Consider the following 15,748-nt stretch of genomic DNA (forward strand, 5'->3'; position numbering starts at 1 on the left):
ATTCTCATCACCATGATCACTATCCTCGCTTTCATCTGTAGCAGCAGCACAAAGCTCTTGAACATCAATGTTGCTGAAATCTGGATTGATTTCTCCAAGTCTTGCCACCACTTTGGTCATTTTATCAAACACCTTTCTTTCTATCATCTCTTGCATTTCAGCCATGAGTTCCTCCCTTATTGTGTTTTTCAAGTCAGTGACATCAGTAGGCACAGTACTGCCTAGATCTTTTAGTTGCTGAGCCTTCTTTGTTTTCCTGCATTTCCCCGATCTGCCAAGAAGCCAATTCGGTCCATGACTTGGTTTTTTACCAGCTTGGTCCCCACTGCCATCTTCAGCAACCAATGTAGTCTACCAAATTAACAGGTATAAAACATTAGTATCATGTTCCGTAGCTTAAAAATGAAAATTAAAATGACTTGCTCCCTGTAACTGAAAATGAGTAATTTAAATTACCATGTATTCGCGTCCTTCTTTTCATTTACGGGTTTTCACATAAATTTCATCCATGGGAGCTAGTTGCTTAGGTGACATTTTTTTCTTTGCTTTCTACAAAGAAAAACCAAGAACTCAAGAAAAATTCACAAGAAAAAGTGAATCTATGAAATCGTAAATAGATAATAAAAAAATATCGATTTTATAAATTATGGACATACAATTTTCTCCCCAATTTGTGCAAAGCTTTTACGACCAGCAGTGTGCGTTTCGACAATTAACTTGCGATTTTTAGCATTTTTTCTGAGCTCGATCCTGATCATTCAATAATGTGTAAACAAATAATTAATTTCCAACATGATGTAGAGTACTGGCTAGGTGTTCAATATTTAAAATGCATACCTTCACGTCTTTATCCCCCTAGTATTTAAGTAAAATCTTAAATTCTTCGACTGAAACAACATTTGGCCTATTTTTGAGTCTGTCCTCGTCATTATCATAATTAAGATAATGGTTCTTCTTAAATCGGCTTTTGTGCAGCCTCCACAAAGCACAAATTGTTCGCAATGTGTACGTCCTTCCTTCCTCAGGAATATCATATTTTGACTAGCAAAATTTGTTAAAATTAGTGCAACTCGATCTAAACCTAAAGACAGTACAAAATATACCATAGTAAATTATCGTGTTTATGTTTCCGGTTTACCTTAATAAAACTCCAGAGCTCTTCCTTCTGCTATTCAGGAAATTTATGCCAACAGAGGCAATCAAGTGGGACAGACTGCCTAGCCAACGTACCTAAAAAGTTGGTAAATTCAGAGAGGACCTTGTCATCATCAACGATGGCCTGAAGCTCGCAATTCAGTTTAATGACCTTTCTTTCATCAGGCCTTCTTCTATAAACGCCATTCATGAGTGTAGGTCCTCGACGCTTTCTATTCTTGGGTGCACCTAAATATATTACAAAACACTTAATTAATAGTTGAATGCCAATTAAATCAAGAAAAAAATTAACAATAGAATTAAGACAAAATCAAGAAATAGAAATTGACCTCCTAAATTATCATCACTCAGTTCCTCATCAGGTTGTGGCTCAGATGTTTGACCACCAGCATCCCCTAGCCCTTTATCTTTTTCAAGGTTCTTTTGACATTCTTTCATTAAAACATAAGCTTCCATCGTATCAATTCCTAAATTATTGAATTTTTTGGCAGGAGCCACTTTCAATGGGAAGAATGGTGATGTAACTTCAGGTAAGGGAGGGGGAGGTGGCAGTGGAGGGGTTAATTCTCGAGTTGGTTGTTGGGGTGATTTTTCAGTGGGTTCAGTAGGAGCCGTGGCCCTTGAACGTGTGTTCGGTCTTTTCACCGGAATGGTCACCTTTTTATTTTTTGCTTTCTTGTTACCAACTTGCTCAGCTTTTTTTGTAACAACTCGCACATCTTCTTCTTCTGCATCGGACAAGCTCTCATGTTCAGGAATGTACTCCCTATCAACTTCCTCATCATCATCAGGTGGAGTGATTTTTGTGCCTTTCTTATCTTTCTCCACATTTATTCCCAACTCCTTCAACTTCATTTTATTTTCTTCAATATGCAACATTCTTTTCCTCTCATAATCTGTTACCTGAAAAAAAGGGATCAAATAATAATTAGATCCAAGGCAAAACTGATAAGAGTAATTACATGAAAACATAAAGAAAAATTACCTGCAAATTTTCAAGAGCCAATCGGCGACTTGTCCTCTGTTTCTGCAGGGCATCCACTGTCACAAAATTTCGTTTTGCTTGTAGACCTGTTGGTGCAATAACAGTTTAATAATATGTAACATTTTAATATGCACAAATTGAATGCATCATCAACATGAAAATCTATTACCTTCAAAAAATTGTGTTCTTGGTCGCACAACTACATGGGGCTGAACTTGTTGCTTAGCCTCTACAGATTGGTCAACCACATCATCGACATAAAAATCCAACCTTTCACCTTCAACTTTGCTTAGGAATGCAGTTAAGTCAGCATCAGACTGAATCAAGTGCCAACCTGAAGGAACCTTCTTCACATAAACACCACCAATTTCCTTGTATTTCAGCACATCTAGCACATACTCCATCAGAACCGTGTACGAGAATCGGTCTGCATCAATATACTCCAAAATCACTTTACAGGTCCCACCGACATATTTGGATTTTGTAAAAGTTCCCTTGTGAAAGAACCTGAGAACATAATCTGTACTTGCCATCCTGAAAATTAAAAAGTACAAACAAATTGTCAGTGATATAAATACAAGTCCTAGATGTTACAAATTAAAAAAAAACAAGAAACTAATTGAGGCTCATATAGAAAATAGACAAATATATTACAAACCAACGCAAGTTCTAAATAAATTACTACTCAAGTTACAAACCAACTCAAGTTCAACTCAAGTTCAAAATAGATTACAGACCAACTCATTCAACTAACAAATTACAAAGCAAACTCTAAGTACCAATTACATAAACAAATTATAAATCAGTGCAATGTCATATATCAATATCATCCAGGTCTTCATTAGGTGTAACAGGGAATTGTTTTTTCGGGACATCATCTCTGGACCAAGTGAATGTATCAGGTATGTCAACTCGCGGGATATAACCTATGTCAGACACTTCTTCTACTTCAGAGTATTGATCCTTTGGATATTTCTGAAGAACAAATTGCAAATTCTTTTCAGTGGGATCTTCAATATAGAAGAACTGTTGTACTTGTGTAGCAAGGACAAAGGGATCTTCCTTTTGACATAACCTACTAAAGTTCACTTTTGCTAACCCATAGTAATCCTCAGCTTTTGGGTACCAACAACACCTAAAAAGTACTACTGACACTGCACCCCAGTAGTCCACTTCAATAATCTCCTCAATTGCACCGTAGTATCCCACATCCCCAACTATTGGATTCTTATCTTTTGCACTCGCAAAACTGGTCGTTAAGGCAGTGAGGAACACACCAGAGTTTTGCATCGTACACCTACTATCTCTGAGCTTGTTATGAAATCTATATCCATTCACATTGTAACCTGTAAATCTCTTTGCCGAACGAAGAGGGCCCCTTGCCAACGAGGACAATTCCAGTGAAATTCCATCTCTTTTTTGAACCACATATTTCAACCACTTTTGAAAGTCAGTTGTATGCATTCTTTCGCGCTTATACCTCTTTAATTTGTCATCTTTTTGAACAAGGGTATGGTGTTCACTACAATTGGATTAGCAGCAAGTTAGCACAATATTATAATGTCTTAAAGTTTTTTTTAATTAATCTTGATTTTTGGTTGTTAATTAGAACTCACTCTTTTAGCTTTTCGATTTCCACATTTTCACAGTTGAATAATAGGTACCGATGAGCATTTGTCCATGTCTTGTTGTCCAGATGTATAGACTTTCCTTCTCTGCTTCTTCGAGACCCGATAGGATATCCACCATCTGTATGACTGTCCCTGGTATCGGTCCCACTCTTAGACTGCTCATCAAAAAATCTAGAGCAAAATGTAAGGCATTCTTCTACCAAGTAGCCCTCTGCTACGCACCCTTCAGGTTTACTCCGATTCCGAACGTATGACTTCAATTTGCACAAATACCGTTCAATTCCAAACATCCACCTTAAGTGCACCGGTCCACCAAATTCTATTTCCTTGCACAAATGAATTGGTAAGTGAACCATTATATCAAAAAATGCAGGTGGAAAAATCATTTCAAGCTCACAAAGTATCTCGATTATTTCTTTCTGCAATTTTTCAACATCTTCTAATTCAATGACTTTTCCACATATGCCTCTAAAGAATGCTCCCAACCTCATTAATGGAATCGCTACCTCAGGTTTCAGAGTTTTTACGACAGCAAATTGTAATAGAAATTGCAAAATAAAATGCGCGTCATGACTTTTGTAACCCGATACCTTTCGCTCCTTCATTTGAACGCACCGGCTGATATTTGATGCAGATCTGTATGGCAGCTTAGCATTCATTAGAACTGAACAGAAGATCTCTTTCTCTTTTTTGGTCATATCAAAACTAGATGCCCTAATTTCAACATGTTTATCATCACATTTGACAGGGTGAAGGTCTTTTCTAATCCCCATTTCTTCCAAATCTTGACGAGCATTAAGATGGTCCTTTATCTTGCCTCCGATATTTAACAAAGTCCCCAAAATCTTGTCACAAATGTTCTTCTCAATGTGCATAACATCTAAGTTATGCCTAACCATATTATTGCTCCAATATGGTAGCTCGAAAAAAATGGACTTCTTCTTCCAAGGGCAATCTGATGTTCCTCTATTTCTTTTCAGCGGCTTCCCAAAATCATTTTCGTAACCACGCAATAGTTCTTCAACCTCTGCTCCGCTTAATATATCAGGACATGATAGCATTTCCACATCTCCGTTAAATCTGCGCCTATCGGACCTCCACTTGTGAACTGGAGGGAGAAACTTTTGATGGTTTAAATACACAACCTTCTTACTATATTTCAAATATGTCGATGAGGTCTCATAGTGACATGAAGGACAAGCCAGCTTTCCTTTCGTGCTCCAACCGGATAAAATCCCATATCCAGGGAAATCACTTATCGTTCATAATAGGCTTGTGTGTAGCTTAAACGTGTTGTCTAACCTGGCATCATAAGTTTCTATTCCAACAGCCCATAACTCCTTCAACTCTGCAATTAACGGTTGCATATACACATCAATTTCATTACCGGGATAAACTGGACCAGGGATTAAGGTTGAAAGAATTAGATTTTCGGGTTTCATGATTAACCAGGGGGAAAGGTTATAATTTACGAGCACTACTGGCCAGGTGCTATGAGATATGTTCATTGATCCATATGGATTGAACCGTCTTCCGCTAAACCCAATCGTACATTTCGCATTTCGGCAGCAAATTCAGGATATTTATTGTCCATCGACTTCCAACCCTTTCCATCAGCCGGATGCCTTAACCGTCCATCTTTCTTTCGTGATAAAGCATGCCATGTCATTGAGCTCGAGAAATCAGAGCTCAAGAACATTCTCTGCAGCCTTGGCTTTAAAGGGAAATATCTCATCACTTTAGCCGGGATTTTAGGATTTGATGCCAGTTCTATGTTTGCATCAGACCTGGCCTTCGCCTTCTTTTCAATGACTCTCCATCTTGATGTTCCACACTTAGCACAATTCTCCAGCCTCTCGTTTTCTACCCAAAAGAGCATGCAGTCATTTGGACATGCATGTATCTTTTGGTAATCAAGTCCTAGGTCTTTAATCATACCCTTTGCCGCACTAAAAGAAGACGAAAGATTTACATGAGGGAAAACCTCCTTTATCAATTCAAGTAAGTCACTAAATCCTGATTCGCTAAATCCATGAATGCACTTTAGTTGATAAAGCCTAACTAAGAAACTTAATCGACTAAATTTTTTGCACTCGGGATATAACGGTTGTCCACCCTCCTTAACAAGGCGATAAAACTTCCTTGCGTCATCGTTTAGTCATGTTCTACCAACGTGGTCAGTAACGTCATTAGTACCATATGCATTGTGTATCATAGCATCAAATTCATCTCCAAGACCTACACCTATATTAATATCCATCTCATCAGCAACCCTATCTATCTCATGGACTGAGACCTCGTAAATCCATTCAACGGAATGGGAACAAGGACCATTACAGACTAGATGTTCGTGTATAGCCTTAGCACCACTCCAAAAACGATTACCACATTTCTTACAAGGGCACTTAAGCTTGTTTCCTATGGCATATCGGGAAAATGCTTGGTTAACAAAATTTTCAACTCCCTTCCTATATCTATCACTGTACTTGGGAAGTGTTACCCATTTCTCTCCTTCAATATCCATTTTCTACATAAATTTTTTGAAACAAAACCACAAAATTCACTTAAGTTTTCAACATAATCAGACAACAACAAGAACCAAGAACAAAAAAACAGACCAAGAACAGGGCAGTTTGACTTATAATTACAACAAGAACACAAAAAAACAGACCAAGAACAGGGCACTTTTGACTTAAAATAACATGGTATTTTGACTTTAAAACATGAAAAAATTAAAATAAAATTCTCAGAAATAGTCAGACCAAGAACCTACTAATTTTACAAAAACACAAAATAAAAAGAAAATACAAAAGAACACAAAAAGCACAAAAAATACACAAAATTTTTACATGCATTCATAAATAATCAGAGAGAGGAGTGTTTGAAGAGTGAGAGAGATGAGTTTTACCTTATATCAAGCTTTAATCGAGTTTAATCGCGCTTCAATCGAGCTTCAAGTGAGAGAGATGAGCTTCAAGCCTTCGAGATGTGAGAAAGCCTTCGAGATGAGCTTCGAGTTGCGACGGAGAGATGTGGGAGAGGTGTGAGAGAGGTGTGTGAAGGAGAGATGTGAGAGAGGTGTGAGAGAGGTGTGAGAGAGAGAGATTCGAGGGTGGTCAGAGAGAGAGATGCGAGGGAGGTGAGAAAGAGGTGTGAATTTCTATGTAATAGATTTGGGGGTGAATTTTTGTCCAAATAAAAGTGTATTCAATTTTTGGTACCAAAATAAAAGTGTAAAATAATTTTTGGTATCCCGCCATCCCCAATTTCAGTGTTCCCGCCTGTGTTTTCGGTCAATTTGACCAAAAGCGTTACTATTATTACAACATTACTTGAAATATGTTGCACGTTTTACAATTTTTTCAAATTGGACCTTAACCATGCAACACTTACGTATTTTATGTAACACTTTTATAAATTATTGCAATAGAGTTGATAAATTTGTTCTACTGCAACATTTTCTGCAACACAATTATATTTTGTGCTTGCAATAGGCCATATTTGGTGTAGTGAACCCCTCCTCCTTTCAAGCTCACAATCTGGATCCTCGATAAATCTTATGATGGAAGAATCTCTTGCCTTCATAGTCATAGATCCATCCAACTGAACACACTGAACTCTGGACTGCAAAACATTTCAACATCAAGCAAATTATTATGAAAACTATAACTTTTGGATGAACCAATATAAAGAGATATTGAATGTCAGTCTGAACTTTAGTAGACTTAAGTTTTCCATATATTTGAGCTGAAAGTAGAATTAAGAATTAAGAACAACTGCCTAGCTATATCCATCATTTGCTATCATATAATGAAGTAAAAAGAATCACATGAACTCTTATTTAGCCATATAACTGGTAAAAAAATCCGATACATATAACACATACCAAGTAAAACAACTAGTTTCCGGTAATATGGGTCAGGAATGATAGTTGGGGCTACAGTTGCTTTCTTTACCTTCCTTCCAAACTGCAGAAGAATTTAAAAATCCACATAATTCAACACAAAATGGCATTCTCAAAAGTTTTCTAAGTCAATTATCCTGTGTACAAGCAACTAATGCAAAACTTGCAAATTTAAGTAACATAACTCTTTCCATTATCCTCTTTAGATAAAGAAATTACACAATAATTTTATATGCAATATTAGCAAAACTATTATACAAGATATATAAGACAAAAACATCTAATTGAGCAAAAAAAGGAAAGTTGAGCATAAGAACCAATGAGATGATTGTAGCGCCGCTTCTCCGCTGCGTATACATATCTTTGCTCACAAACAACTTGTTACCTATCATTTTGCCAAATGTTGTACGTGTGCGACTTTAAATTTACATGGTTTGGAGGGGTGTTAAGTATTAGGAATACCAGCTGATAAACCTGTACTTCAATTTTTGAAAATTATGAATACGTCATGCATTTCTCAGCACATCCAACTCAGCTAACTCCATCACTTCCTCAACAAACATCTGAAAAGCGAGAAAATGTTAAAATATCAACCTCCTCTAATTTAGTTAGAAAATGATCACACTTTACAGTAGCCTTGCACAAACTAACATGAAGTCTGCTAACTTGAGACTCAAAAGCAAACCAACAGAGTAATAATCAAAAAGGTGTTCCACCAGTCTGGTGCAACATAACATCGATTTCGTCTCTATTTTCCATTTCCAACTAAGAAAACACAACATATAATGTATATTAGCAGTAGAAAAAGGGGTGTACACAGAGTTAAGCTGGAGACCAAGTAAACATGTAAGAGACCGAGTGAAACTAAGGGTTACGTCATCGGGACTCTGCTTTTCTCGGAGAGGACAACCATCAAAGAAAAAGGCAATTGAATTTATGTCAACTGATTGACGGTCACAATAAGCACTCATAAGTTTTTTCAATTCGGTACTCTATTTGATCCTGAAAAAGACTTCATTTCCAACCTATACAAATCATTACAATCAATCTAAAATTTAAAACTTGATTTATATTTATAAACAACCTAGTTCATATAGCAGGGTACACAATTGGGCAGACATACATCACTCTTAACGAGACTCTACTCCACATCACCAATTGTATATATCAAAACACTATCATTCTAGAAACTAGCAGCAGAAGACACCATTCCAGGTTAAGGAAGGGGCAATATAAGAAAATTACATTAACTAGCACTGATTACCTTTCAAACTTAATAGATCTTTTAGTTTACTTGGTACATTCTCAATAATGGTGATTACTTCAACAGAAAATAGACAGGACTGCAGAATACATGAACCCATAAAATAACTTGGTTGTACCTTTTAATTTTTTAAATTTTAATTCTATACAAATCACAATCTTTTAACACTGAACAAATAACCAAACACCACAATTTAAATTAAACAATACATTTACTAATTTGCCCCAAAAAAGACACTCACAAACTACTAACATCTTACATTTTATCAATTACATTAGATGACCGTAAGGTACATGTATTTCTTGGGGGGTAGGAGGGGAGTTAAATCTACCTAGTCACTTATAAAGAGTATCATTCATCATCATAGCTAAATAACAATACGAAGAAAATACACGGAATTATCCTAAAAAGATTAAAGTCCATGTAACATAATAGGGTTTAAACATATTGTAAGTTAGCTCCACAACAAACTGAGATTCCTCACGACCAAACCCGAGAAAGGCATTTGCGTTCTTCTCTTTTGGAATATCCCTCTTCCTCAAAAGCTTCATCGCAAAACCTTCACTATAAAACCTGTAAACATCAAATAAAACACCATTTAGCAATAAATTTATCACAACTAGCACATATTTGACATACTTTCTTCCAATTAAATAATAAACCACATACTTGATAGTGCGAACAAGGTCACCAAGACGAGACACAACATTTAAGAACCCGTGCGCTTATCTTATCCTTTTTAGGCCATTCCAATAACTCGCTACTCGGAACAACAGGCGTAGCTTCAGATTCAGCCATAATTCCTCTGCGTAAAACAACAACTGGGTTTTAATTAAATGGCATAATTATAAACATAGATATACACACAAAAACAAAATAAAAACTAATTATTTCAGGAAACAAATAAGACTGCACTAAATTGAAATGAGAAGATATAATTACATACTAGAAATGAGAAATACAAAGCCCTAAAATAAGATCAAGTGATAATAGAAACACAGAACAACAAAACTAAACATGGGATTGCGATAATTCAATTATTTGTGTGTACATAAGTATAGATATACATAAACGAATTGGGGAGAGAGAGAGAGCGAGACTACTTATTAGGAGAGCGAAGAATGAAAGAATATGATTCTCCTTTGACCCCCAGTTTCAATTAAAAACCCCGATTTCAATTAAAAACCCTAGCTCGAATCTGTAAGATTTTAATAATATAAAACCCTAGCTAATCTAATCAACAACCTGTTAGGTAGTACTTTAAGATGACTTGCTTCGAATCTGTAAGATTTAAATAATATAAAACCCTAGCTAATCTAATCAACAACCTGTGAGGTAGTACTTTAAGATGATTTGCTTCAATTGAAAGCTGAGAGAGAGTGTGTGAGTGGTGACCGAGAGAATGATATTTAGAGTGTGAGTGACTATGAGAGAGAGATATGTTACAGAGGACTATGAATTTTGACTAAACACTGCCGCTTCTCCAAATAACTAACTGCTGTCTAATTTCACTTTTTTTAATAAAATTTTAAGTTTCAATAGTGTTCAAATTTTTTATTAAAAAAATTATCATTTATTAATTAGTAGAGTTTACAAAATTTAAAAAAATATATTTTCTCAATCTTAGATAATATTAATATTATAGCTTAATTATATTATCAAAATTGATTAATTTTCAATTCAAATAATTATTTATATTTAATTATTTATAAAATGTTACTTTTTAATCCATTAACACCCTGTTGTACATAAGTTTCCACATGTTACTCGTATGTAACATTTTGAAACTATAGTAACATGTTATAAAGGCTATAGTAACATGTTATAAATGCTATAGTAACATCAAAAATACTACATTGTGGTAGGCTAAGATGAGCATATCTAAGGTAACATAATTTTGTAACACGCATTATTAAACCATTGCGATAGGCCATCTTTGGCGTAGTGGAAGTAGACGCCTCATGCTCAATAGCCATAGAAATCTCTCCTCGTCGAATCCCGTCTACCAAAGTCCCGGCGAATGAAACAAGGATGAAGCTAAAAAAGGAGTCGGTGACCAAAGTAAAGTGGTGAAAAGCCCCATCTTGCGGTTAAAATCCGTGAACGGATGGAAATACGTACGCGAATCGTTATCCAGCTGCGATAAGAACAAGGAAAAATGTTAGGACGTGTGACAACACCAATAAAAATAAAAGTATATTTTGGAGAAGCTAAGACACGCCATAATGAAAAGGAAGAAAGACGTAAACTAGAAGTTCAAAGGTACCTCGGGCGCCCCCCGTATTACGCGAAGGGCCGCAACCTGAAAGCTGCAAATCCTCGGGCGCGCCATGCACTCCACGAAGACGGTGACCCAAGCGATAGTGAAAGCTTCGGGCGCAGCCTATTTAAAAAAAAATCAAAGGCCGCAACCTGGGAGCTTCAAGGCTCCGGGCGTGCCCCGCCTAGTGCGGAGGTCGTGGCTGTGACGCATCTCTGGCGCGCCCTGTATAGGGAATGGGGGGTCGCGACCCGAGAGCCCCCATGGCATGCCTCGACCATGCCCCCGTGTGTGGCTACGAATTTTATGACCTAAATTTTAAGATTCAAGCTACTGACACAATTGGAATTCAAATTGGTGCATCTAAAAAATCAACAAGCTATGTATACAACCTATACATATACACACAAAACATGGCATAAACATGGAAGTTCAAGAAGCTCAATTTTTTTTTATCTAGTAGCATACATGAAAGTAATTTAAAAGAGAGATATGAAAGAGTACCTTGGAAGATGGAGGATGAGTTGGTTGAAGTTAAAACAAAGGTGGAGCCAAGAACAAGTTAATCCAGGATTCTTGAGATTTTTGGAGGAAAGGGGTTTATGCCCTTTATATTGGGTATTTTGGAAGATGGGAGTTAAGAATGAAATGAAGGAGCAAGATGTATTAAAAGAAAGAAAAGTTTAGAATTTTTGAAATTTGAACCCCCATAATAGACTTTCGGGGGTAGCGGGCGCCCTGAATGCGCTCGGAATGAGGAGAATATTAGCGGAAAATGTTTGCAGAGGATCTTTTTGGAAAATTTTGAGAGAATTTGCGAAAGCACTTGACTCGAGGACTCGGAAGAAGATTTTTACGATGAAGATTATCAACTAAAATATTCCTTTATGGAAAATAGAATTCTCGCCTATGGAAAGGAGTTCATTAGCAAAAGATGAAGTGACGATCTTATGGATGACAAAAATCACGAAAGGACGTAGGAAGTAGTAGAAGATTTTCCACTTTATTTATAACAAACTAGAAAATCGGGGGGTAGTTGTTATACCATAAAATTGTCATGGGTATTTTATCGGTATTTTGGAAAATAGGTCGGACCACTCCACGGAAGAGGACGGACGAGCTCCGGAGCCTAGGGCCCTCCCTTTACGAAAAACACTTACAACTAGGACACTCCCTTTACGAAGGACATTTACGACTAGGATGCTCCCTTTACGGATTACGCTTACACCTAGGGCACTCCTTAAATGGGAGTTCCTTACGACAATTATTGATGAGGAGAAGTTACGACGGCGAATGGTAAAGTTATATGCGGAAATTTACGATTACCATTATGAAGAAGAATTACGACGAATGGGGTGGAGGAATTGTGCGATGAATGCAACGACGACGGTACCACGACGATCGTTAAAGTAGAAGACGGCGACAAAGAACAAGTATTGATAGGGAACTTATAGAATATGGTCTCAAGATAAGGGACAAAGAGTGAAGCAATTAATAACTGAAGGACGACCTGAATTCCAGGGAAATGTCCCCGAATCTTTATAAGGCGCGCCCCGTACTATACGGCCGCACGGGTGGCTGCTCCACAATACTAGTGAGATGACAAGGAAGAATGAGCCATGAGATTGCTCCCACAACTAAACTGGGAAGTGAACAAAGCATAAGAATAATACAAGGAAAGGAGTCCCCAAAGGGCCTCTCCATGCTTAGGGCGCGCCCAAGGCATTGAGGGGAACTCCGAAAGGCTCCCGTGACGGAAAGGGCCCTCTGGGAGCCCTTTATCCCGGAAAATATGTCGAAGGCATCGTTCTGTAATCTTGCGGGTTATCCTCATATGGGAACGGTTGTAAACATCTAGTGTGTGCTTTGGGAGCCCTGTCTCCGTATTCGGCGGGTTATCCTCGACTGGAGACTCTGGGGTTATCTCGTACTTTACACTTTTAAGCTTGGGATCACTTATCCCGTAGTCTGGTGGGTTATCCTCATCGAGGGGTAAGGATGCACTTTGGTATTTACGGTAAATCATGGCTATACCTGCATTTACGATCAACGGAAGTAGCGGTAGCGGATATGGATATTCTTCGGCCGGGGATTTTTCTTTTCTATAAAGTCCCAAAGTCATGACGAGCCTTGGGCCTTTGTTACTAGGACGCGTCATCGGGCACTCCTAAGGCAAATCAGTGTTCGAGTTATAATAGGAAGTTGGTTTGACAACTTCTATTGGGCCAAAGAATGAGAAGTCATTTCCATCTAGGTTTCTTGTTCCCCAAGAACTACGTCTGGCTTGATCCTCTATAAAAGAAGGTACGTAGGCACATTGTGAGGGCACGTGTTTGAGAGCTCTGAGAAGGCAAACAAAAAACCTAACAATCTTAGCCGTTTCTTAAGTACAAATCAACGCATTGCGGTGATTTCTTTGATCACCAACCACCGCAGCAGATCTTGATTCTGACCGCAAACCTCAAATTTGTGTTAACCAAATTCCTCCGTTAAAAGCGAGTTTATAAACTAAATTGTTTGCGATTAAAAGTTTGTGAACAATGTTCATTAGTTGTTCGTTTAATGTTAGTCCATGAGTTGTTCGTAAATATGTATGCGAATAAACTTTTTCATAATGAGTCGATACACAATCAAAATTTTTAACTCGATAAAATTTCATTTAGATTTTAGGTTCGACATTTTTCTAACGAATTAATACATAAGAGTTCAGCTCGATTCGACTCATTTACAACCGCAGATATTTAGGTCATTATCTCTCAAAGGGTTATATATTTCCTTTTTATTATTTTAATATTAATCAATTAAACAAGATAATCAATTATTTCGCTTATAATAAGTTAATTATTACTTTTTACGTTTCAGGTTGAACAAAATGTCTGCATCTAGGGAGCAACTCTATTACTCTGAAACTAGGAACCACTTTTGTCACCCCCACCTCCTAATTTTTACGTATTTTTCAAATAATTAAGTTGCATTTGTTTTGTCATTTTTTTAAAATGCGGTTTTATGACCAAAACTAAATCCAACTATCGTTTTTGCCGCATTTTTAATTTCCAATTCTAAAAATTGAATATCTCTCATTTTTGTTTTATCGAAACCCGATCCTTTAATTTATATAGAATAAATGGGTTTGTGTCATTGTGTTTGGCTTTAGAAACCGTTCTCAAGTGGGTGTGAATAAAATTTGAAGTCTTAAAAGGTAACGCGCCAATAATATATCAGTCATAACAAATTTGGTTTTAATTGGCAGGATAGCATGAGCTTCCGACCACCCAATTTTCCACTGCTAGAAAATAAAATATAAGAATACTGAACACTGAGATGTGTTGACATTGAATCATCTATCAACTTAGGGTTGTCAATAGATAGTACAGATACAGATTGAATTATATCCGTATTGGTATCCGACATATCCATATCTCTATACGTGATTGTCGGATTCAGATAAAGATAACTATTTGCTTTATTTTGGATACAGATAATATTCACGTTTTCTCAAATACGAATGGGGGTATTTTGGACAGATATCTAATTTTTTTAAATTTTTTATGGGCCTACTGTATTGACAATGATTTTAGAATATTTTTTTATGGTTAAACTCAATTGATATTTTTGTATATGTATAAAGTATTTGTACAATTATTTAAAATTTGTATGAGAGTATTATTCAATGCATATACACAAACTATAAGCTAATTTATTAAATTTAAAATATATATAAGTATATATTTATATAATTAAAATAATATATATGTACTTAATTTCAGATTCGGATATGGATAATATTCTATTTTTTTCGAATCCGGATAATATCCGCTTTTTCTCGGATAAGAATATTATTTTTTTGGACTGATATCGGAATTTTCCATATTTTTTATGGTCGTATGTTTACTTAGCTTTTTAATTAAAATAGAGAGGAGAAATAATGTAGGAAGCGATTCGATCATATGAATACTGCAGCTCATTGTGAAGAAATCTCTTTGGCTCTACAAGAAATTTCATTATTGCCAACGACATATTCTGTTGGTAAGAAAATCCTTTGGTAAAACAGATTACTAACCAAATACCCGCTGAACTCGACTTTCGAAGGAAACAGTGTTGGTTAGTACCTTACTGACCGATTTACTGTCTTTAGCTAAGTTTAGTAACGGAATAATAACAAACTAGTAACATCTTACAAAGTAATCAAAAAACATGACCTTGCTAAGTTTAGTAACGGAATAGTAACAAACTAGTAACATCTACACTGAGGTTAGTATCCATAGTTCCATAAATCTTCACTACACCAAAAGTGGCCTTCTACATCATTCCACAAACGTTACAACATGCCAAATAAATGTTGCAACAGACCAAAAAATTTCAACGGCAACACTTTTGTGATGTTAGTATTTTTGGCATTGCATTAGGGTTCAAAGGCAACATTTTATTATCAAGGGCAACACCAAAAATTATGTTACAAAAAGCAATGACATGGCAAAAAGGGGGCCAAAGTGACACATTGACTGCCACGTGGAATAACACGTGGCACTCTGACACATGGTTTTTTGAC

At 36.6% G+C, this 15,748-nt stretch overlaps 1 protein-coding gene across 1 annotated transcript; it reads right to left on the bottom strand.

Moving 5' to 3' along the window:
- Window positions 1-2,953: 2,953 nt before the first annotated feature.
- LOC141709057 (uncharacterized) lies at window positions 2,954-5,213 on the bottom strand. Its single transcript, XM_074512954.1, has 3 exons — window positions 5,074-5,213; window positions 3,757-4,923; window positions 2,954-3,662 (listed from the first exon to the last, which is right to left on the bottom strand). Exons 1-3 carry the CDS (start codon window positions 5,211-5,213, stop codon window positions 2,954-2,956), a joined length of 2,016 nt encoding a protein of 671 aa, XP_074369055.1.
- Window positions 5,214-15,748: the final 10,535 nt, after the last annotated feature.

This window comes from Apium graveolens, chromosome 1, assembly GCF_009905375.1.
Source record: "Apium graveolens cultivar Ventura chromosome 1, ASM990537v1, whole genome shotgun sequence".
Lineage (NCBI taxonomy): Eukaryota > Viridiplantae > Streptophyta > Magnoliopsida > Apiales > Apiaceae > Apium > Apium graveolens.

Excerpts from the sequence above, each read along its gene's own strand:
- LOC141709057 (XM_074512954.1), bottom strand. The coding sequence starts at position 5,213 with ATGAAACCCGAAAATCTAATTCTTTCAACCTTAATCCCTGGTCCAGTT. Across the intron at positions 4,924-5,073 it reads ATAGAAACTTATGATGCCAG|TAAGAAGGTTGTGTATTTAA; the intron begins GTTAGACAACAC and ends TTTGAAATATAG. Across the intron at positions 3,663-3,756 it reads GAAATCGAAAAGCTAAAAGA|TGAACACCATACCCTTGTTC; the intron begins GTGAGTTCTAAT and ends ATCCAATTGTAG.